This window comes from Centropristis striata, chromosome 21 (assembly GCF_030273125.1).
Source record: "Centropristis striata isolate RG_2023a ecotype Rhode Island chromosome 21, C.striata_1.0, whole genome shotgun sequence".
Lineage (NCBI taxonomy): Eukaryota > Metazoa > Chordata > Actinopteri > Perciformes > Serranidae > Centropristis > Centropristis striata.
Window position 1 is genome coordinate 14142382 of NC_081537.1, and position 25845 is coordinate 14168226.

The window sequence follows — 25845 nt, forward strand, 5'->3', positions numbered from 1 at the left end:
TTGTATAGCTCAGCGGTTGACACAGAGCCTCACCTGCCCACTAGACGCCCTCAGGGGTTTCTTCCTCCTCTATTGATTTCCTCACGGCTCTCGGGATCAGCCACCTGCCTGCACAGCTGCTGCTCATTTGCTCATTAGTTCCCCAGTATATATAAAAAAGCAGTTTCCCTACAAATTTGCCAGGTGCTGCTGTTTATTTGTTGTCGTGCCTGAGTCATTCATGTTCTGTTTGATACCTGTTGCTGATTTTCTGCCTGCTGACTCTGCAGTGTTTGCTTGCCTGCCTGCATGTTTCTGACACTCAGTTTTTTAAAGTCCTGGGAGGAGAGAATCTTTTAACTTTAGCTGCCCGGCTTGATGTTTGCCGGAGGGTCCACATTTTGGGCACGGATCATGAAGTGGATTCAGTTCTATCCTTGAGTTTTCTGGTTTTACTACAGGCTTGTCTCTAAAATTTATGTCCCAGTGCAGAAAAACTGCAGTGTCAATTATGTTTCAAGGGGTATATCTCTGATTCTCTTGTAATGGACGTATCACAAATCTGTTTCCAATTAGAGCCTGCCACTCTAGGGGTGTAGGGGCGAATGGATGCTTCAGACAAACCCACCAAGGAGACTGCTGTTTGTGTCCCATTAGAAACCAACATTGACTTATTTTGCAACTGCAAACTATGTTTCACACATACTTTTTTTTACTCAGTTTCATAACCCTAACCATAATATTTTCCTAAACCTAACCAAGTAGTTTTGTTGCCAAAACCAAATGAATCAAAAAGCTTTTGTTTGAATTCACAACATTCTGTTTAAAACTGCAAACAAGGAAAAAATACATTTCCCTCAAAATGTAAATGAGAAAGCAATTTATAATCACCAAAACGTCACTTTTTATGCCTCTCTACAATGGTGATAGCAGTTACCTGATGACCAAAACATTTGGTTTTCATCTTCCATCCCATCTTCATGAATGCGATACAACAGGATTTCCTGGAGGGAATATCTTCAAATTTGGCACAAACATTAACTTGGACTCAAGAATGAGAAAGACTTGGGTGTAAACTGCAACTTGACTGGTTGAGGCATGAAACTTTGGTGTTAATTTTAAAGCTAAGGTGCCAAAAGATTACTAGTTCTGGCTTTACAAATATTTTGTTCTCCATGCTAGCTAACCGAAGCAGTTTATGAAAGTAATCTTTTGTTGCAGCCCTAACTGAAGGAAGCCGCAGTAGCGAGTCAGCTTACCTTTCAATAGGTACAAGTGTATAAGAAAGCTGTTATTTCTTTGGCACTGAGAAGTGGAGGAGGTCTGATGAAGTGAGGTCAGACTTGGAGTGGATGATGTTTACAGTTAAGAATCGAATTTGCCTTTTAGAGGATAAGATGAAAGCAAATGTATTGAGGCTGAGCTTGTTGCATTCAAGTACTTGAAACATTTCACATCATAAAGAGAGTGTTTGAGAATAACTGCTGCTGAGCCACCTTGAAAAGGCTGTCAGTGTTGGGTGGAACTGTCTAATGTCAGAAACCATATCTTCTCATTTTTAAGAGTTGAACTCTTTACACCTTACGTTTTAACACAGGATCTCTCTTTCAATGCTCACTGTCACTTCTGACGGTTTTATACTTCTATATTGTTGTCTGTGGGGTGTTTTGTGAAGTGGTGTGTAAGATGATTGTCACTGTTAATAACATAAATTGTAGTATCAGTATCTCAGCGTTCTCTGACTCACTTTTTCTTCTTTTCTGCATTTACATCTCTCTCTGCTCCCTGTTTACCCTCTGCTCCTGGCAGATTCATCTCCCTTCCATATATTTACACCCTCTTTTACTCCACTTCATTACTCGCCATAACTTCTTCTCTGCCTGTGTCCCACTCGTCTCCTCTCTCACTGACAGGCAAAGAGATATAGCTCCGTGATGGCTAGTAGATTTTAAGTGCTGCACGACAGGTGCGGTGGTAAAGTATTGTATTATAGCAGGTGTATGAGAACACCATCGTGTACGGTGCATATATGTGTGTGCAGGTGTATGCTGATGCATTCATGCACGTTTGGGAATATGTGCAGTCTTTTTGGTGCGCATGGCTCAACATTTTATAGCTTTAGTGATAGTAGATTTTATCCTATAGACATGTAATGTTTCTCCCATTGGGGGTCTGTCTACTACCCACACCTCAGCATATTACACTATAATAAGTCAACATTATAGCCCGGCCCCACTCGCATACAAATATGGCTCCACACCGCAGAGTCACACAGCGTGTGTGTGGGTATGTGTGTGTATACAAAGCAGAACAGCACATTTGAGCAATAGCAATAGGTCCTAATTGTTATTCCGTGTTATGATTTTAATTTATTGAATGTTTCCACACATCACAGATTGTTATATGTAGGCGTGCATATGCGTACATGCTCTATTTATGATTTAATGTACAGCAAAGTGTGTTTTTCCCAACAAATAATTCTCTCATTCCTCCTGTTTGCTGCGCTGGCATACACAGAGCTTGTTTTTGCATAAATAAATAGCTTAGGTAAAGCTTTTCTTTATACCTTAGAACAACTAAGAGGGACAGACTGCTAGGAAGTATGTTTTTTTAATATTCCTTCTCATCCCTTAGCTGTTGCCTGAAGCAGTAACTGTTTTTAATTAAAGCTGACACTGTTGGAGAAAAGTTAAATATGTTCTACAAGTTCGAGTTTGTTTGTTTGATTCATTACATCCACCAAGGAGGTTGTTTTTGTGGTTCAGATTGTTTGTTTGTCTATTTATTAGCAGGTTTACGTTAAGATTTACTCAATCACAACTGGTGCCTAGGGCAGCAACAAAGTCCCTCCACTCCCTTCTGTCTTTGGCCATCTTCTCTATGGTCCCCCAGGTCTGATGGTGTTGCTATAGTTCCTTCTTGATTGTCCTGCACCATGTCTTATTGGGCCTCCTCTTTCTTTTTTTGCCTTCTGGGGTCCAGTGTAAGGAGACTCTTGGGATTTCTTTGATGTCCATTCTAAGTACATGACTAATCCAGGTCCACCTTCGTCTCTTGAGTATAGAGTGTATGTCATCTTGCTGGGTTACTTTAAGGAGGTAATTGTTCTTGATGGTCTTGGGCCAGAATACATGTTAGATCTTAAGTTTATGAGTGTCCTTTACAGTTATAGCCTTGATAGTAGCTATAGCAGCTATGGTAGATACAGAGTTTTTGGTGCTGTATTGGCTGGATGTCTAGATTTCAGAATATATGTTCTCCTATAGCTATTTGTGCTGGTGTAAGGTTGTTGATGGGCATGACCTTGGTTGATCACCAGTCCTACTTGATGTCCATAGTATTGGAGTCTGTTTGTTTTTTCCGGCATTTGTGTATGTGATCTGAAGGCTAGATCATTTGCAAAGTCAAGGTCTTCAATGGTAGAATTGATGGTCCACCGAATTCGTACGGCCATGTCTTTGGTTTTTTTTCACATGACCCACTCTATGGTGAAGTTGAACAATAGTGCTAACAAAACACATCTTTGGCGGAAAAATTATGAGCCCAATTTTCATGAAATTTGGCGAAAGGCTGTAGCATAGGCCATGAACGGACCCATTAAATCATAGAGCAGATCACAGGATTTATTTTTCATCTGTTATGTCATGTTTGTAAGTAATGGTTGTGATATTCAATCTGAATGCCCTCTTTGATTCTGTTTACAGAGTAAGGTGAATCCCGTCAATGTGACTCCACCCATTCAAGCCGTGGACCAAGACAGAAACATACAACCTCCCTCTGACCGGCCGGGGATTCTGTACTCCATCCTCATTGGTAGGTTTACACTTTGTTCTGTTAAAAATCTTGAAATTTAAATGTTTTAACATATGAAAACAAATACAGAGTTCAAAATGTTGTCCACTTGAGTTAACCCTGAATGGTCACACAAAAATAAAACATTATTTAACAAACCAGTAGTTATGTAAGCTTCATGGAACCAAATCTTGCCAATGCAGATGTGTGCTCTCAGGCCTCCATAAGCGTAGAAAAGGTATTTGAGAAAGGCACTTAAATGTTTAGATGCAGGATCAGCAGAGTTATACTGTATGTGAAGTAATTGTAAACAGGATGCTAATTGCCAGTTTGCAAAGGATCAGATGTTTCCAAAATTACAGCAGTAGAAATGTCTGCCCATTAATGCTTCATAAGTACCATTAAGTGGAAAGTGATTTACAGTGCACCATCTCCCGAAGACATCCTGATTACTGTTTGAAATTGTAAAACGACAGAGTCACAAAAAACTTGACTTGACTTTTAGTCGTGAGGATCTGCATAATCAGTAAAAATGTACTGACATGACTTGACAGTGACTTGATTACATTTCTCAGACTCCTCTTGTGAAACTAATCTCTGTCTGAGTAAGGATTACGAGAGAGAGAGTGTCACAAAGGGCAAAAAAAAATCTGTTGCAGCTCATCCAAGATCTGCGATTTTTAAATGAATTAATAACAACTGAGGGTCAGCAGGGAAAGCTTCATTGTTTAAAGATGGTGTTGGTTCTAATGGCCTTCATCACACAAAATATATAGTGGTTGGTAATTGCTCTGGACAACAAAATCATTTCAAAGAATGGACTGTTGCATCGTTGCTTGATCGGTTGACACAAGAACACACCTTTCAGAAAAAGACAGGCTCACACAAACATCTGTAACCACAAATATCGGGGGAATAATGCTGCTTGTGTTGCTGCTCCTCTCCCTTGATTTCCCCACTGAGCAATGCAGCATTCTAAAGCACCCTATATGTATGTGTGTATGTGCATCGCCACCTGTGGAGAGCTGAGATGAGAAAACCGGGAGCATTAGCCATCTTCGCTCTCTTGCTTTACCTCCCCCTCCCTTCCTGATATCTTTCATACTCCCCCCAGACACCCACCAGGCAAACATATATTGATTCTTAAACCAATTACTGATGTCTCCTCCTGTCTCGTACACACACCACCACATTTTTGTATATTTTTGCTCAGTTCTGACTGTTTTTCTCTCAGGCAAACCAGAATCTTATGCAGAATATTTCAGCCTGAATGGAACCACGGCAGAGCTGCTGCTACTAAAGCCCATCGATAGAGAACTCTACCGCAGATTTGATCTGGTTATCAAGGTGAGAAACACTGCAACTTCAAACAGGGGAGGTTTAACTTGATTTTTGCCCAGCATGTTTGTTATGGAAAACAGCAACCACCTCCTAACTGCTTTTTTCTTTTCTTTTTTTTCCTGCATTTAACCCTCCAAATATCAAGCAGCAAATCTGTAAACTTGAATAAACAGCAACTGTGCCTCCTCTAGTTATTTATATGGTGCTTCCTGGTTTCTGTCAATTAAAGGTACCCAGAACATATTAAGTGGCAGTAATTGTGAAGCATTAGAACTACTCCATGCTGCGTGAAGGTGTTTTTGTCTCAATTAGGCTGGTAATAAAATTATACCACCACACATACATCAGGTTCTCCTCTACTGAAATTGAAAATGCAGGTTATCCTCTATAGGATTTATTTTTGTTGCATGTGTGGATCTGTTTAGTGTACAGAAATTGTGTTTATTAAAATGACACTGCATGAGGCGTACCTCTGGGATGGTAAAGCCGTTTGATCCCACATGAACTAATGAATGAGGGGAGGAGGAGGAAGAGGCGCGAGGGAGCCAAAACAGCAGCGATAATGAGATGTAGATGACGTTGGTGAATAGAAATAAGATGTAAACAGAAAAGAAGAGGCACAAGAGAGCACAGAAACAAACAGAAAGGTATACAGGCTATCAAACAGTATGTGTATAGTCATGTGTTTTTAGGATGCAGGAGGGAGACATGTTTTAATGGGCTTGGGAACCTGGCTCACTAGACCGAATCTGAAGTGAAAAGGCTTGGTGTCTTTTTGGACTCGGATTTAAGCTTTGAACCACTTACAGCAACGTGACTAAGAGAGTATTATCCCACCTGAGAAATATTGCCAAAGTCAGGCCGTTCTTAACAAAGCAGGATGCGCGCAATACTCCTGTTTTAGCCGCCCAGCACTGCCTCCCCATTTATTTTTATTATTAGTGTTACTATTATTAGACTGCCAAATAAATTAATTTTCTTTAAAATAGCCGAATTCGTCCTAAAACCCCATTCCCACAATATTAACACTACAAGGGAAGGTGGGGAATGAAGTATTTTACCATCAGGAAATGAAAGGTTCTGCGATGGCTGTGGACTTTCTTCAGAAAGAAAAGTCAAAAGCTGCCCCCAGGGGTGTGTGGGAGAGTTGAAGGGGATGCTGTGTGAGGTGAATTTGAGTCATAACTCAGTCTAATCTTAAAACATAGACATGAAACACATATTGATATAATTTGGTGCGAGGTATACTTACCTACATACTTACTTAGATATCATAAATGCAAATATAACACTATGAATCTGCTTCGAAATCATGGAATAAAGACACCTTAGAACCAGAACCTAGAGGTGAGAATCACCAGAGGCCCCATGATATGATTTTATCATGGTACAATATTATTGCGATTTTAAGCATTTTGCAATATGTTGAGTATTGCGATAGAATATATTGCGATTTAACTGTTTACCTGCATTTTATGTCCACAAATTTAAATTCAATCAATAATTGTTTCGTCAAATAAGAGAAAATTCTCAGTCTATTCATCTCACTTCAGTCTTTTTATTTCTTCACAATGATAGTCAAACCCACAGACTGACCAACAAAGTATTCAGTCAAACTGAACTGAACTGATATCAAACATGTATGGACGGCAACAACTGCAGCATTTTCTCAAACTTTCCTCAACTTTAAGCTTCACTGCTCTGAATTTTCTTGAATGAAACACAAAAAAAGCCTAACTTTGTAGCATTATTTCGACAACTTCCCAACATGATTTCTTGGGTCTTCTAGTTATTTTATATGATACCAGTTTCTCTAGTATATTGCTAAAATTTAGCCTGCTACGGCCTCCAGAAAAAAATCGGTGAAAAAATGAACGCTAAATATCGATACTTAGAGGCCATGAATCGTTATTATATTGTCACTCAAAATATCGCCATACTATGCTGTATTGATTTTTCCCCCCACCTCTAGAACCTGCCTAATGCTGGGCTTACACCAAAAGATTTCCCCAGTGCCAGACTAAAAAGTGCAAGTCTTTAGTAAAACTAGGAGTTTTACTGGAGTCACAGCACGCTCCCGTCATCTCCATCGTTAAGTTTTAGGTAGTATTCTGCACTGTTTCATATCAGTCTTTTCCTAGTCTAGGGTTTGGGATCATATCAAATGTGTTTGATATTATCGCAAGTCGCAGTGGCGTAACACAATCAAAAACCAATAGATGAGCGGGGGAAAGGTCCCCGGTTCCAGACCGGCCAGTAAAACCACTTCGACAGGAAAAAGTAACATCACAATAATGCTAGTAAGCTCAGTCCTCAATAAAAAATATAGTGATGTCATGTATTTAGATTTTTGGGGGTGCTGTTCCGTAGTAAAGAGAACAGTAAGGAGACCCAGTTAAAATGTAAAAATAAATGTATACATAAATAAGTAATAAATAATTATCCTTTTTTCCTTTATTCTTCCTTTATATCTATTTTTACTGTACTGTAAAATAGTCAACTTTTCATGTCAGAAAAACAGAAACCTTTTCTAGCTTTGTGAGGGGCATTTTGTGGCGTCTTCTCCTCTTCTTTTTGTTGTTGTTTTTTTCCAACACAAACCACTGCACACACTAGAGCAGCTGTAGCCAAAAGCTGCTTTTCCTCCATTTAGAAAGTTTTTACTAAGAGCATGATGGGACAAAAAGATGCACAGTCAGTCTAAAATCTCAGTCTGAGACTAGGCTGGGATTAAAAACTCTAAACACTTGTCTTTAGATGTGAGCAGGTGTGAGCTGATAGTTTGCTGGGAGTCTTTTCAAAATCTTTTAAAAGTCTTCTGATGTACAGATAGCATAAGAATCATCGTATTTGAATGTTTCTTCAGTAGAAAAGTAATTCAGTGATAGTTGCCTGAACACCCATGGGTGCAATGCAGACAAGAACTGCTAATAGGTAACTCTGCATAAATTCCACTTTTCTAAAATGTAAACAAACATGGAGCTCAAATGAGAATGCCAGAGATTATGTTAAATCAGCCCATTTGATTAACTTGTATGGGGTCTTGCTCTCCTGATGGCTTGAATGTAAATGTCACACTGATTATGTAAAATAAAGTACAAGGACATTGCAAGGCAAGTTTATTTATTGAGCAGCATTCACAAGCCGATTCAAAGCGCTTCATAGTGGCATGGAAATATTAAAAAACAAGATTCAAATTTCATTTAAAAGGCAATAAAAACAAAGAGCCTGAACATGCAAATAAATCATTAAAAATGAGAAAACATTTCATTTAAAAGGCAAGTAGAACAAAAACCAAAAGCAAGCAAATGAATAGTCACAGATTCAAAATGAGTTATGGGTATAATTTATTTGAAAGGAAAAATGTGTGTTTTACTGCTGATTTAAATGAGCTGTTCCACAGGTGGAGAGCACAGAAACTAAAAGCTTCTTCAAGCAGCTCTTCATGGGGATTTAAATTACAGGAGGACCAGCAAGTTAATAGAAAACCAATAGATAATTGTTGCTATAGTATCTGATTTAGGATGAAAATCACTGACCAGTGCTGGTAATGTTAAAATCACCCAACCTCCCTTAAGGAGAAACACTACAGGTGAATAGGGTATACATATACATATATATATATATATATGCTAACTATATATATATAGTTAGTAATTTTTGTTAAGAGATACAGAGAGAGAGAGGGAGAGAGAGAGAGAGAGAGAGAGAGAGAGAGAGAGAGAGATTAAAAGAGATTAAAAGAGAGAAATAAGTTTATTACAATTTTCGTCATGTTTTTAGGAACAACATGTTCTGTAAATCAGCCTATGAATAATATATAGACAAACCCCTCTGTAAAAACCTTCAGAATATAGTTAGGAAAAAAATGGTAATTTAAAAAATGTTTTTGGCTTTTAAAGATTTCATCATTAATGGAAATTACTATTTAAAGATAAAATATTACATCTAATTCATAGTAACAACAATATAACACATGTACAACACACAATATTGTGCAGGAGAGTGGGAGCTTTCTAATGATGCCTGTGATGACGAGGTTTAGACTATGTTCTCAGTAGCAATAGAACGCTAACTTCAAAATCTGGAGAAATCTTTAAAAAATAGAGAAAAATATACACCTAAATGTTTGTTTGTTTGTTTGTTTGTTTGTTTGTTTGTCTTGGATGTTTTCTTTCCACTATTCTAAAAGAAGAGATGTTGTGGGAGACAAAATCTCAAAACTGACCAGTACATGAAAAAAAAAGTTATTGCCTGTAGCATTTACTTTGAAGAAATAAATAATTCCAGTCCGAATAAGACTTTACTACATTGTATTTAATACACACAGTTCTTTTGTTTACACCCATCTGCCTAATTCAGAAACAATAAAAAGGCGAACAGGGACCCTGGATTTGCTGTTTTACTCTAATGGAATTTGATCTCTTGAGGAATATTGTTTCCACTATCTTAATACATATTTATTATGCAAAGTATTGTCATTAAAAAGCACTTCAACAGCAGAAGGGGTGCAGAAGGTGAAGCATCGCAGCCAAAAGTAACAATTATTTTTTCTCTCTACACTTTTAGGCGGAGCAGGACAACGGCCACCCCTTGCCAGCTTTTGCCAACCTCCAAATCGAAGTTCTGGATGAAAACAACCAGGCGCCGTACTTCCTTGAGACCGGTTACCATGGCTACGTCAGTGAGGCATCACCAGTGGGAACCACCATAGCGACCACTGCCAGCTTGTCTGCACCGCTGGCCATCGTAGCTCTGGATAACGATGTGGAGGAGGTGAGGATAAAAGCATGCAGAGCTCCCACTGACTAAAGACATCATAAGCAGATGTATACTCATGTTCTTACAATTCCAATTATTATACTTAATTGTCTGAATAATGCTATTGTAAATTATGCAGAATTTCCTTTTTGTTTAACATTATTTATGGGTTTATTATACAAATTTACATGAAGATACATTTTTTAAATTTAACATTTTTTAATCCAATTTATGTGTGCATTATGCTGTAGCTATATATTTATGAGAGGTCACTTATATAATTTGTTGCATCTACTTCCTTTGTAGCTGTCAGCCGATGAGATACCTGTAGGTACCACCCGAGGTCTTTTTATTTTACCTTTACCTCTTTTTTCTGAATTCACTTAAGCGTCAACTGTTGGTACCTCTGTGGAGCTCATATACTGTGACATTACCAATTGGTTTATGGACTGGCTTTAAAGACTCTAGTTTGGCATTCTGGCAATATCTTGTTTTTCTGGAGCCAGAAGTGACCATATTTGACTGAAAGGGTGAAACTCACTGAGAACTTGAGCAGACTATGCATGCCCTCTTATACCGCCACCTGGCTCCTGGCTAATCCATGTGAAGTGGCCTCTTTCATGAATCAAGGTCAACCAAAAATGACTTAGTCACTATCTAAATGCACTCAGTGCCATGGATATGCATTAGCTTTGACATTATCCTGATGGCAGATTACTATGGTTGCAACTTGTCAATCACAAGGTAGCCACACTCAAAAGCACACCCTGCTTTATCGTCTATTTGACACTAAATGGGAGCATAATTTTGTCAAGGAAAATGTTTACTGAGGTCAAAAAATCAAGTGAGAAGTCGGTCATTTCTCAGAACACTAACTTTTTTAGGAGAAATCTTCAAAAATATAGTAAAATATACACCTAAATGTTTGTTTGTTTGTTTGTTTGTTTTGGATGTTTTCTTTCCACTATTCTAAAAGAAGACATGTTGTGGGAGAAAAATAGGCCAAAATCTCAAAACTGACCAGTGCATGAAAAAAAAGTTTTTTCCTGTAGCGTTTTGCTTTGAAGAAATAAATAAATCCAGTCCGAATAAGACTTTACTACATTGTATTTAAAACTCACAGGTCTTGATCATTGACCTCTATACAATTGGATTTCTTTTTCCAACCAGTGGAGTCGCCCCCTGCTGGCCATTAGAAAGAATGCAGGTTTTAAGGACTAACGCTTTGGCTTCACTTTTCAGACCCGGGACAATATCCGCTTCACTCTAAGATTGAGCTCTCTATTCTCTCCCATGACACAGTTTACAGTGAAAATGGCAGATTTACTACTCAAAACATCTTGGTACATTTTTCAACAACGGGTCCTTGATTTTGGAATGATGCAGCTTTTTATTTCTCAAAGGATATTGCCAACTGAAATAACAACTGTAGCTAAGTGTTAGTTAAGTGTTAGCTAAGCCTGCTAACGTTTGTAGCTCACATTGGAGCAGACAAACATACTGTTTGATTCATTCCCTTCAAGACCCTCTTAATTCTTTAGTTGTGGAATATAATTCCAACTACAGACAGCCCTGCCATGTCTTGTTACAATTGCTCTTTGGGAGATTAGCCAACAATTCATTAGTTGTATACTGAGGCGTATATATGGCACTTTGGAACTTTCCAAACCAGTCATAAGATAAACAGCAGGTCTCAAGCCAATTTCAATGTAATCACAATGTAAACAAAACCAGCAGCAACAGGAGGTTTAAACAGGAAGTACTTAACAGAAAAGAAGGTTCAAGTCATTGAGGTTTCCATATCAGCTCTTCTTTTGTTCTACTGAATCTCTACTTTGTGCCTTGCTTGCAGTGTGTGGAGTGCCCTATCTAATTTCCTTGTGAATCTGGATAGTAAAAACCATTTCCTCCTTAAATTGCCTCTCAGTGATAATGTAAGAATTTACAGTGCTGCAGCATTGTTATCGCCGATGCATTCCCAAGAGCTTAGTTTGTTTAAGATGTAGCATAGGCGTTTTGACAAAAACAAGCTTTGGTTCATTGCTTTCTAAAAGACCCCCACAGCAGGGAATGAGCTTAGTGGGGATAATGTGTGTGTTTCTGTGTGCTCCTGAGGCGTGTGTGTGTGTGTGTGTGTGTGTGTGTGTGTGTGTGTGTGTGTGTGTGTGTGTGTAGGTGTGCGTGTGCGTGTGTGTGTGTGTGTGTGTGTGTGTGTGCGTGGCGATTGATATACGTTGAGTTATTTTAAATATTGCTAACCCCGGTCTTTCCTCCAGCATTAAGTACCAACAATGATGATTAGTCCTAATTGCTTTTATGTGCCGTCCATCACTTTTATTTATGTGTGTGCACATGACTGTGAGTCTCTCTCTCTCTCTCTCTCTCTCTCTGTGTGTGTGTGTGTTTATTTATGACTCAATATCCACACTGGCTACATCGACAATATTATCAGCCCCCCTACCCTGCTGAGCCAGCCTTATCTGGAATGAGAGCTCACACACACACACACACACGCACACACTCAGCATACACATATAGAGGAGGTGACTGTGTGGGTAATGTCAGAGGAGGACTCGGATGAGGATTGCCTCTCCATCACTGAATGTAACACACACACACACACACACACACACACACACACACACACACACATGCTGAGCCCTCATAGGAGAATTTTTATGTCAAGAAACCTTGGAGATGTTTTTCATTCACTTTCTCCTTTGCAAAACACTTATTTGCTCTCAGCTGTTTTGAATACAATTATTTTTTTAGTCACATTTCTCCAAAATTTTCATTCATTTGTATAATACAATAATTTGTATGTGAGGGAGATAGAGAAATAATCCTTAATGATGGACTGATTAACATTTCAGGGGCGAATTCACAAAGAATGGATTGACCCCTGATAGCACCATTAATTGCGCATCACTTGCAACCACTATCTGCCCCGTCATAAGGTCCGATTCACAAAAGATATTGCTGTAATTACACCACAGTACAAACACGCCCATAAAGTTTTGAAGCAGAGTGTAATTTGCCTCCGTTTTTACACATGATCGCAATTATACAAGTGGCAGAGTATAAATGCGAGGTTAAAGTGTGAGTTGTGAGGGGTGAAGCCTTGAATAGCTGCCAGTCTGACGCGTACTTGGGCTGACCTTATGCTGTTTTTTTAATAGATCAGACTTGGCTCCTTAACCGCAAAGATACAGTAAGTGTGTCTACAGAGATTAGAGAGACGGTGTTCCTATTTACACAAAAGGCACAACAGCGGATCAGTCAGGACCTAATATTTATTAATGTTCTGTGCTGGCCTGCATATCCCAAAGATAACACACACACACTGTCCACTTTCACACAGTGAGCACATGTGAGTGAATCAGCTGTGAGAGTCAGACTGAGCCAGACATCTATTCTTTTGTTATTAATTTCTCATATAGTTTCAAAAATGACCCGTAGGAGAGTTGAGAGGATCATCCTGCCACTTAATCCCAAAATAAAGGAGTTTGAGTCAACCTTATATTCGTCCTTATAAATGTGCTTCATTTACCATCCTCTCTCTGCAGGCAGTAATAATTTCACTCTGTGTGTGGCTATCAGTGCAGGATTTTGTGAAGTGGACTTATTTTGCAATTAGAGCTGTTTGCATAGAAAGGGGACGATTTTGCACCAAATGTATGCATATTACCTCATTTAAATAGGTGCAAAGAGAAACGGAGCACTGCGACGCCATTTGCTTGGCAGTGCGGTTAGGGGTGCAATTTACCCTTTGAGGGTGCTTTAAGAATTATACGTTTGTTTTTGCCTTATTTGCACATGTTAAGCGTCGACAAAAGCCTTGCAATCCTTTTGTGAACTTGCCCCTCGGTGTATTAATTGATCCAGTTAACCAGTAACTATTATTTAATTCAGGATTGTTTGTGTATTTGAATCTTTTAAGTATAAATGTACATGCTTTCTGTGTGCCAGTCATTCGATAGCACCCCCCCTGGGTTAAAGAGAAAATATCTAATAACTGTCATGTCTTAAAAAACTGTTTTTCTATACTTATTTATTTCTCTCCAACAGACCAGGGACCCACAGCTCCTGTTCTCGCTGGACAGCTACTCCAATGTTTTCTCTGTGTCTGCTACTGGAATCAGAAGATATCTCACCCTGGTGCAGCCACTGGACAGAGAGACACAGGACTCCTATACATTCATGGTAATCTAGATTATATTTATAGTATATATCATGTTAATTATATACTAAATATATGCATGAGATAGATAACTGTAGTGGTGGTCTTAAAAAAAGACTCTTATCTGGTGAAGTTGTGCAAACAGGAGACCAAATAAGAGAAAATAAAGACTGAGCCAGAGGAGGAGAATGAGATACATGCATAGAAAAAGGAAGAGGAATGTGTAGGCATGTGCACCTGAAGCTACATTAAATCAGTAATATTTTAAGCCCATTTTACCAGCAAGGAGGGAGAAGCAAGAAAAAGTGAGGGGGAGAGCAAATGCATTGGATGGCTGTGCAGGTGAACGACAGAAAACATACTGAGTATTAAGAGTGCAGGAGGTTACTGAGAATAGAAGGAGGGGGATCAGGGATCATGAAGAAAGATAGAAGAAAAACAAGCAAAGATGGGAAGATCTGTGCATCACATTTATAACCCCCTTCATAAACAGGCAGCATTTACTTCTACTGCTCTTTAAATATGGATTTAATCTCATATTATAACACTGTTCCTGTAGATTTATTTAGCAGGGCTTTCATGAATGGTTGGCTAGTTTTCAGCATTCAGACCAGTACTTGGTCCCTCCGTTGCTCAGTGGAGAAATGGATGTAGAAAACAAGGCTTATTACAGTGATGCTGTCCCTCAGTGTTCACCTCTTTCCTTCACTTTCCCTGTTTCTGTCAGCCTGCCTTATGTTCTTTATGGCTGTGTTCCTCTGGTCCACTTTGCCTTTCTTGTTGCTGTTCCTCTCCATCTCAATCTGCCACTCTTCCTCTCTTATTCTTATTTCAGTGCAATCTAATTCAACAGCTACTTTATCTGTAGGGCACACAGAGGCTTCCCGTTGCCAAACACAGAGCAGCTGCAGTGATGGAAAGACATTTACTCTAGTATTGTTTTTTTAAAGTTACCTCGTGTGCTTTGAGTATTTCTGCTACTAGCTTAAGGCTGATAAAACAGTGAATGACAATGTTGTATTATTATAGGCAGGTCTTTAATTAGGATTTCTTATCACCATAAATTATGATGGATTATTACCACAGGTTGATTATGAGACAATGGGCTCCGAAGGACAGGCATGCAAAAGGCCCAAACAGCTGTTTTGCCCCCTTATGTAGTCATTTTATTCTCTTTGCAGTATGTTTGTAGTCCTTTTGTAGGCGTTTTGTTTCTCTTTCTTGTCATTTCGAGTGTCATAGTTCTTTTTTGTCTCTTTAGAGTCATTTTGAGTATTTTTATTATGCTTTTGAGTCTCTTCATAGTCGTTTTGAGTCTCTTTGTTGTTCCTTTATAGTTGTTTTGTGTCTCTTTAAAGTAATTTTGAGTCTCTTTGTTGTTCCTTTATGTTTCTTTATAGTTGTTTTGTGTCTCTTTGTAGTCGTTTTGAGTCTCTTTAAAGTCATGTTGTGCCTCTTTGAAGTCGTTTTGAGTCTCTTTAAAGTCATTTTGTGTCTCTTTGAAGTCGTTTTGGGTCTCTTGTAGTCATTTTCAGAGTTTATTTGTAGTCATTTAGATTTTCCTCCTGGTTAGTAGTCTCTTTGAGTTACATTTTGTAAGTGAGGTGCATGGTGGTAGACACTTTGGTGCTTTACTTTTTAGTAATCCACCCATGATTATTACAGGTTAAGCTACCCAGCATTAAAATGGATCAACATTGAAGTGATGAACACTTTAATGTATCACCAATTATAATTTAGTACTTCAAATATGTAGTTTGTACTATACATTTGCTTGTTTACTTTTCCCTTTCCTCTGGAGGCCTCACTCATTTGATGAATTGCATTGTTACTTCATACAGCAGTCTGTTATCTGCCAAGTTCAGCCCGGTCATGCTGGCAGTGTGTGTGCACGTGTGTGGGAGTGCAGCATACTGCATGAGTTTATGCGTCCTTGAGTGTGCATGCAGCTATTTGGAAGTTAAAGATGGGAAAAGCAGAAGGCCTGGTGTATTGATTGAAAGGCAGAGGTGTACAGTAATCATCATGAAAGCCTTGCAGGAGAAATGAAATTAAACTCCAGGAGGAGGAGGAGGAGGAGAGAGAGGGCTATGAGACATGGAGGATGATTTTCATTTAAAAGAGTCAGTCAGCTTCTTGGCAGATGAGCTTGCAGAGAAGATTGGTATCAGTGAAGAAGCTTCTGTAGCTTCTGTTGATATGCACTCTGATGTGCATCGTGGACATTTTAAATGGACACATTTCATTTGTGTTTATACATACAAGAGCGTGAATTTTAAAACATTTTTGTACTAAATGTAGGACGGAGGATGACAAACACATATTTTTTTTATTTCATTTTAAAGCTGATTTTGGCAGCTACGTAATCTCAAGGCAGCCTGCCTAGCCTCCAGTGTTCGAGTTTCATCTCATCATTACTGACTCTTTGACACATTTCAGAAATTTTCACAGAGATTGTTTTGTTTTACTTGGTTTATCAGAAAATCTAAAATTACAACAGTTTTAAATAGACAAGGAGCTAATGGAAATGACAATGAATGAATTCGGCTTTCATGAATAGCTCAATATTTTGGGAAATGTGCTAGTTCTCTTAATGCCCGAGGAAGTGGATATTGAGCCAACAGGCAGTTAGCTTAGGTTAGCATGAAGATCCTCTGTTGAATAAATAATAATTGTTACAGAGCTTTGTTACTTTTTTCCCCTGAAGGTTGCGTCTATAGACAGTGGGCAGAGCTAATCCAGTTAACACAGTAATGGATCAACTCAGTTGAGCCAATAAAATTGATTTTTTTTTACCAGTTCGCTAAAGAGAAGTAAAGAGTGTAAGGTGTGTCCGTCCTGTTGTTCAGTTAGGTATTCCACAAGCTTTAAGCAGCAAATGAGTTGCTTCACATACACAATAAATGTATGCAGATTTTCCGGCGTTTCATTTAGCATAAAGTGGGCATCAGTGGTGGAATGTAACTAAGTACATTTACTCAAGTACTGTACTTAAGTACAATTTTGAGGTACGTGTACTTTACTTGAGTATTTCCATTTTATGTGATTTTGTACTTCTACTCCACTACATTCAGGTGACAGCTTTAGTTACTTTTCATGTTGAGATTTAACATAAAAAACATCATAAATTTAAAGTGACTAGACATTTTATTGAATTAAACCACATAACACTATATTTAGTAGTTAAAATTCTATATTTGACAACCTGAGTGTGGCCGTTTGGCATAATAAGTACTTTTACTTTAATACTTTAAGGACATTTTGATGCTGATACTTTTGTACTTTTACTTCAGTAAGTTTTAAATGCAGGACTTTTACTAGTGGAGTAATTTAACATTGTAGAATTAGTACTTTTACTTAAGTAAGGGATCTGAATACTTTATAATACATATGCGCGACATTAACAAATATTTGCTCCTGTTCATTTCCATTCTATGTGAACAAAGGAGCAAATCTTTGGTGAAAACTTTGCTGAACTTTGCTGAACTTTGACTCACGAATGTCAACTTGGCAACACAGCTGCATTCATGGATGTGTGAACATGCCCTAAGAGACATATGAGAGAGTTGACAGCATGGATCATGAAGCAACTGACCTGCTTCTTCCTGACTGCACTGTGTTTGAGACTTATCTTTCTGGTCCAACCAACATAGCACTGCGCACCTTGATCATGTCTGGATCGACTTACAGCTGTGAGTCAGCTTTTTCCACAGTGAAGCGTTGTTCCAGCCTCATCAATGACCACCTACATGTGCAGATGTGCATGCGTAGCTGCAGTGATGGAAAGACATTCAAGCCAAGTTTGAGATGAATGACCTATTATTCATTAATGTAATGTGCTGTGTTGGTCTTCACTTTGAAAAGATAACACACAAACAGGCCACTTTCACATAGTGAGTGTATGTGAGTGCTGTTATGTGCAGATATGCACTCTTATGTGCATCATGGACGTTTTAAATGGACACATTTCATGAAAAACGTCCTGCTGGTGACTACTGACATGACATGACATGACCTCTTATCTCACTAGGAAAGGAGGTACAAAGAAAAGAAGCAGCTCAAAGCTCTCATAGCACCTTAAATTCATCATCCTGGGATTAATCATATTCATAGTAGAGCTAGCTAGTTGCTGTCCATTCAAGTTCACTGTGGCTGTATTATAAAAGTATAATGCTTTAAAATTTGACAATGAAAGTTATTGAAATTATACTGACTGACTTGTAATATTTCAATTCCTGGACCCCTTGAATTTTAATTGAATTCACCTTGAATAATAAACATGGAAGGCATTTGAAGTCTGATTGAATATTCATTGACATCATGATTTATTGGACACAAACACTAGTTCTTGGCTCTTGATGTGTCTTATATATATTTAAAGCATACATTATATTTACTTAAGGCAGCAAGGAGCAGAAATCATTGAGAGGAAACTGTGAAGGTGAAATTAAAGATAGGGGAGAGACGGCTGGAACAGATTAGTTCAAAGACTTTCAAGAGTTTTCACTTGCACCCAAACACATATAAATAAACCCAACACAGGGATTTAGATGGGGGGAACAGAACAACTCTACCTCAAAAGAAACAAGGAAACAAACAGACACTATCAAGATGTCAAAGACATATTGAGTACACAGTCCGCCCACCTCAGGATTGTCAAAGGTAGCTTTTTGTAGCTTGGCTGAGTGTAACATTTTTTCAAAGAAGGAACATTTTATTTCTTTGCTCTTGTCAAGAAAAATACAGTACACATTGTTCTTTTTTTTCCCTTTCTCCTTGTCTCTCCAGCTTTCAGCATCAGACGGCGTCCAGCAGAGCATTCCTGTTAGCGTGACGATAACAGTGTTGGATGCTAACGACAACACTCCGACTTTTGCTAATGTCTCTTACAATGTCAACCTGTTTACTGACATGTTGCCTGAAGAAACTGTGTTACAGGTATGCACTGTCAAACACACATTACTTATCATTACAGCAACAGTGTATGTGTGTAGAATATACAGAGGTTTAGACACTTTATGGCATTTTGTGCGTTTGTGTTTCTCTGCCAGCTGGTAGCGGTCGACTCGGATGCAGGTCCCAACGGTGTGGTCACCTACCGGATCCTAGCTGGTGACCAGGGACACTTTCTTATTGGCAACAGGTAAATATGTCACTTTCAATGTAATGTTATTGATTCATTCATTTACTATGCTTCACTTATCTGCACTTTGGTCGCGGGGGGCTGGAGCCGAACCCAGCTGACATTGGGCGGTGTACACACATAGAGATCAATCACTCATTCACACCTACGGGTAATTTAGAGTCACCAATTAAACCTAAGAGCATGTTTTTGGACTGTTGGAGGAAGCCAGAGGACCCGGTGAGAACCCACGCTGACACAGGGAGAAGATGCAAACTCCACATAGGCAGGAATAAAGCTGTGACGTTTTTTGATGACATGACCCTAAAACAAATGAAAAAAAACCTTGAGCAAAATCCTCAATTTGAACAAAGTGATTTATCAGATTAAATGTATAAATGTAATTGATCGTGCTGTTTGCTTGCTGCTAAACCCTTTTAATACAGATGCTTGCCTCCATTTGTAAGCAGAAACTTTTATTACTGAAGAATAAGCAGACATGAGAATCGTGATGTGGTAGGAAATATTAAATTGTCAAATAATAGTTATAATAATGACTTGAAACCACACAGCCAAAGTAATGAAATACCAAATTTAAACAGAACGAGTACACCGAATAGACAGAATGAACAGCAATGAAAAAAAAAAAAAAATTAGTGATTTAATATTCAAATTTCACTGTTATGCAACCATTGTGTACAGCCCCGAACCACTTTGATGTCTATACACTAAATATGAATTTAGTTTTTCTAATCATGTAATACTAAATTAAAACATTAATATTCCACAGCACGGGGGTCATTACTGTCGCACCGAGTGTTGAGCTCACGGTTGGGCGGAGCTTCGCTTTGACTGTAGAAGCCATGGACAACGGGCCTGTAGCTCAGAGGAGGTAAGCCTTTTTCTCTGTCTGCTTCATCAGTCTTTTCCTCCCTCTGTCTGTCTGGAGCTGAGGTTTGAAAGGTCATCAGATTTTAAAGAGCTGGCACACTTTTCGTCAGACACTCACACACACTGCACTCTCAAACTTTCTCTGCCGTTCTCTCCATCTGTGAGCCATTTCTCAGGTGAGGTTTTTAGAAATATATCTTGAATTAGGGTTTTATATTGGAAAATGGCAAGAGAGGGAAATTGATAGTATAAGTGTGAGAAGGGAAGAAGAAAAGGGAGAAGAGTAACACAGAATGAAAAGTAATGAAAGGGTGCCTCGCTTCTTGTCAATGTTTTCTTGAGAAACGGAAGCAAATTATACTGTCTGCATTTCAGAGAAGGGACAATTTCAGCAAATTTAGGCACACATGGCATCCAGTATAAATGCCACAGGCGGCAAAATAAAGAAAATGTAATGCACTCTGGCCCTGTTGCATTCTCAAGGAAAAGGACTGACTTGATAAGGTGACATTTTTGATTTTTGTTCTCCCCTGCCTCCTCTTTCCCGTCTCCTGCCCCTCATCTCTCCTTCATGGATTAAATCAATAAGGAGCCATAACTTTCAGCAACTCACAAACTCTTTTGACTGTTCCCCCAACTTGGGGTTATTTCATGGAAAATGCAGCTGCTCCCAATATTTTTTTTTTTAACTCTGTGTGTATTGATTAGGTAGCTAAAGTCTGGCAGCAGAGCTATTAAATTGTGAAATTTTAGTTTTAGCAATTACCGTGCAATATCTCGGAAGAGAAGCAAATCCAGCCATCGAACCGCTCACCCACTGGAACATGGTCAATCTCCGGAGCTCCACAGATTGATGTAACAGCTTCAGAGTTTGATTCCTTTACTGCAACGTTCTTCAACTTGACTCAAGACATGAGAACACAGCCATGTGCTCTTGCAGATTGCAGAGAAGAAAAAGAAGCTAAAGCCTTTTCATGTAGGTTGTCCCTCTTTTTCATTCCCCTCACAGTTTTCTTGTCTTCTTGCCTATCATCTAATACAGAAGCACCATGAGGAGAACTCTAAAAAACATATGAGAAATTGGCATCAATTAAAACAAAAGCCATTCACACTAAGCCACTGTGCCAGCTCTAGCAACAGCTTGTTGTTTGGTGATACTTAAAGCACACTTGGGTGAAGTTCTTTGAGGTTTGGAATATCTCTACAAAAGGATAAATTAAGACTGCAGTGTCCTTGCAGAAAGGACAAACAAGCGAACTCTTCAAATAAGAAGCACAGAACAAAAGCAACAATTAGTTACTGACACACGGGAGCATTTAATAAAGAGTTTAGTTTGAGGAGAAGGCAGAGTGCAGTGATGGGGAGGGGCAATCCCTTGTTAGGTAGGCTCGTAAAAAAAGCTCCAACAGTTAGTTTTTTTCTGCTTGTGATGTAATCTAGAGCTTTGTCTCTGTCTATTTGCACACCACCACATTTTCATGGCGTAGTGCCCGACACAGCCGTGATCAGAGACATGTCTGTCCTTCTGTCGTCCATTTGTCTATTTGTCCATCTGTCCCTCTGTCCCCTTCTTGTGAGCACAATATCTCTGGAACACCAGGATTGCATTTCTTCAAATTTGGCACAAATGTCAACTTGGACTCGAGGATGAACTGGATTTAAGGTCAAAGTCACTGTGACCAATTGGCCATAACTCAATAATTTATAAGCGAATTATGACAAAATCTCACTTGAATGTCCTATAGAGTACATGATTTGGGGACATTTTAAATGTTTAAAGGTCAACTACACTGTGACATCATAGCAGCAAACACCTTTCTGCCGATTATTCACCGCCGTAACTCAGGAACAGAAGGGGAGATTGGAAGCATATTTCACATGTGGTCAGATACAGAATTTGTCCTCTGATTTCACCCTGATTAAATCGGCTCAATCAACCAAGCAGCCATCAGTAAAGGCCAACAGTGCCGGGGTGCCAGACACACTGTGGGGGGTCGGCCCACAGATGCTCAGTGATGGTAAATGGTGCTGAGTGGCATCAGTTGTTGTCAATTTGGGAGTCTGTGGCCTGGAGGTTATTAGGCTTGTAACCAGACGGCCGCTGGTTCGAATCCCGGGACTGACTGGACAAGAAGTGGAGTGCCCTTGAGCAAAGCACCTAACCCCCGAGCTGAATTTCCCGATCAGGTTTTTTGAGAATCCCTTTGCCAAAACCAAAATATTTTTCACATTCGCACACTTTTCATGCACATATGCAGCAAAATACTTGCAATACAGATCCTGGCTGTTTTGAATTTAAGCAGTGCTGTAACATCATAAGCTTAGGTGGACAAAAAAAAAGTAAAGTCAACTAAACAAAGGATTGGCCCCTTTACCTGTCCTTTGGATCTGCCCTGAAAATCCTCAGCATCTTAGCTTTATGAAACAACAAAAATTAGATTTTATCCAACAATTGACTTGGAAACTGTCCTCAGATTTACCCAAACTGAATCAATTTACTGTGCACAATAAAACGATCAAGTTTTTCAAAACAGTAGAATAGAAGTTATTATTGTTATTATTATTATTATTATTATTATGGCTTAGTTGCACTGAAGAAAGAAAACTGTTAAGCAACTTTAAGTAATTAATTGGTAACACTTTAATGAATTGTTTTCCAATCAAGTTTACGATTTGGATTTACACAGTATCGTCGAATTTGAGTTACAACTCAACAACTTAATTCCTTTGAGTGTCACCAATTGTAGTCATTATTTTAAGTTGTTTTTTCAGTGTATTGTTGTATTAAAATGACAGCTGGAATGGATTTTTCTCTCCAACAATGTTTGTCAGTCATAAAAAGGAGAATTGTCTCCCCTCCCGTACACAGCGCCGGCTATGTGGTTGCCAAATCAATACAGAATGTGAACCACTACAGATTGAGGTGGTTCCAGTGATTGGCTCTCAGATTGTCCCTAAATTTCCCCAGACCCCCTGTTTATCTCAGCTGAAAACATAACCCTCATCACAAATCAATATCCATCTCTGCTACCTGATTTGTTAAAACTGTGGGTCAGGGCCCAAAATGAGCCGTGCGTCCTCTTCCTGGCGGGCTCCAACACAACATGAGTGACAGCATTTTTTAATGCCTGTGGATCTCAGCTTGTGAGTATTACATCTCCACGTTAGGGGGCTGGGACTGCTGAAGAACCCTTGAGATACATGTTTCATTCAGATTAGAAGTGCTTTTTGCATGGCCTAGATAGATGCACCCCAGAATACTGAAAACACTCATGCTCGGGGGTCTCATTTATACTTTGATCAAACTGTAGGGTAAGAGAGAGAAAAGAGGGCACCACCAGAGAGAACAGATGAGATGGGATTAGATGTTAGATAAATAACTAGATAGAGATCAAGATATAGAAGTAATTCTGCACTGTACCCTAAGAGGCATACAGTAAAATATGGAGATGCTACAAAGTATTTTTTTCTCCAAGTTGCAAGCTGTGTTTTGTCAAATTACTTGGGAAATGAAATCTATTACTCAATACGTATGACTCATATCACATATTTTACTTTTGCGACTGTGTTAAGGGTGATAAGAAAAGTAATCAGATCCTTTACTTAAGTAAAAGTACTAATACCACACTGTGAAATCATCCCACTACAAGTAAAAGCCCTGCATTCAAAACTTACTGAAGTAAAAGTACAAAAGTGTCAGCATCAAAATGTATCAAAAGTAATAGTACTCATGATTCAGAATGGCCCACTCAGATTGTTATATATATATATATATAATATATATATATATATTCTAAATATATTATTGTATTATTTGTATTGATGCATTTTAATTTCCTCAAGATAGGGCTTATTTGAACTACTTTAGATATTATGTCACTTTAAATCTATCTTGATTTTCATGTCAAGGTGACTAAAGCTGTCAGCTGAATGTAGTGGAGAAAAAAGTACAATATTTACCTTAAAATGTAGTGGAGTAGAAGTATAAAGTTATATCAAATGGAAGTAATCAAGTAAAGTAACTACAGTACTTACATTCCACCACTGGTTAAAAGCTCCTTTTAAATCTTCAGGATTAAGAGTAACTTACAAAAAAACATTGTCACCATCCACACCATGAAATTTTGAATCTTAAACAACGCTTCAAAGTTACGCTCAGTTTTGGTAAAAAAAGGTGAAAAAATGCTTTGCTGAGTATATTGAAAATTGGGTGGTTTCTCAGAGTTTACAGAAGAGAAATGCTCACCATCCAGTTGCCCCAAAAAATGAATTCTTACATGATAGGATATGTATTATTGTGGTTTATTTAAGTAAGAACACAAGTGGAGAAGTGAATGTTTAATGTGCATTTATTACACCTGATGTCGGACCCATCTCTGACATGCTTACAGAAAATGAATGAATGAATGTTACAGAGGCTGAGCAGCTTATATACTTGTCATGGCACGATGCCAGTTATTCTTGGATATTGCAGGTTGTTGAACATTGTACATACATAGTCAATGTGTTACACATATGAAACATACAGTACAGGCCAAAAGTTTGGATACACCTTCTCATTCAATGCGTTTCCTTTATTTTCATGACTATTGACATTGTAAATTCATCAAAACTATTAATGAACACGTGGAATTATGTACTTAACAAAAAAGTGTGAAATAACTGAAAACATGTCTTATATTCTAGTAAGCAAAGGGTGGCTACTTTGACAAATCTAAAATACAAGACATGTTTTCAGTTATTTCACACTTTTTTTGTTAAGTACTTAATTCCATATGTGTTCATTCATAGTTTTGATGCCTTCAGTGAGAATCTACAATGTAAATAGTCATGAAAACAAAGAAAAACGCATTGAATGAGAAGGTGTGTCCAAACTTTTGGCCTGTACTGTATACGTCTGGTCAAGTGTGGTCAGTGGTCAGGTTGGATGGTCAGTGCATGGTCAGCATATCAGTATACTCAAATATTCAGTAGAGACACAAAGCCTGTTCCTCAAATACACACATAAGTATCAAGTTTGCTGAGTTTATGAATGCATGCTATGGAGAATTTCTAAGAAATGCATCCTAACATTACAGAAATCTCCAAAATGTCAAAAGCTTTTGATACTAAATAGCAGAATGGATTTTCTGTGGTGTTACTCAATGTTGCGCATCTTCATATGGTATTTTGGAGGGATTTTTGTCCATTTTTATCCATTCTTGAGTGGTTAAAAAAGGTTAAATCTAGCATCAAATCTGTATGACAATTGGTACCAACCCAGTAATTGCTGCAATAACTTATATATATATAAACATGGGGGTGGCCTAATTATACTTCCATTCTATAAGAATTCACAGTTGATTTTAATAAATCAATTCATTTACAAACTGTATTTTACATTGTTGCCCATAAAGTTTTTTGTTTTTTTCAGACACAATCCTCTTCCTATGTTTGGAAGAGATTGATTAATAAAGAATAAATCACATTGTCATTTTAAGAGGTAAAAACATATTTTATTCAGACTTCATGGGTGGCCGTGTATTGCTGCTATCTCCCACTAAAAATCCACCATGCCCCACCCCTAAGTGTTAAAGTAAAAATGACAACAACAGGGCTTGGGGGCAAAAGCAAGCAAGGTGATATCGGGCCCATTTTGTTTAAGGCTTAAAAAATGAATTGTTTTATCAGTATCCTTTATCAGGAAACCAACCAATGAATTAGGTTTGTTTTAAATAAATATGCAAACCAGAGCATGTTCCATGTCTTGATTTATTCACTATTAGATAACGAGACCAGA

The 25845-nt window shown here is 38.4% G+C and overlaps 1 protein-coding gene across 1 annotated transcript in view; it reads left to right on the top strand.

Moving 5' to 3' along the window:
• The window catches only part of LOC131959323 (protocadherin-15-like), a 229577-nt gene that overhangs the window by 79171 nt on the left and 124561 nt on the right, over positions 1-25845 (top strand). Inside the window, exons 11-17 of the mRNA XM_059324483.1 lie at positions 3684-3792; positions 5006-5118; positions 9682-9888; positions 13942-14076; positions 18842-18991; positions 19105-19196; positions 19966-20067. Of these exons, the coding sequence (XP_059180466.1) occupies positions 3684-3792; positions 5006-5118; positions 9682-9888; positions 13942-14076; positions 18842-18991; positions 19105-19196; positions 19966-20067 (908 nt within the window). The remainder of the gene's footprint in view (positions 1-3683; positions 3793-5005; positions 5119-9681; positions 9889-13941; positions 14077-18841; positions 18992-19104; positions 19197-19965; positions 20068-25845) is intronic.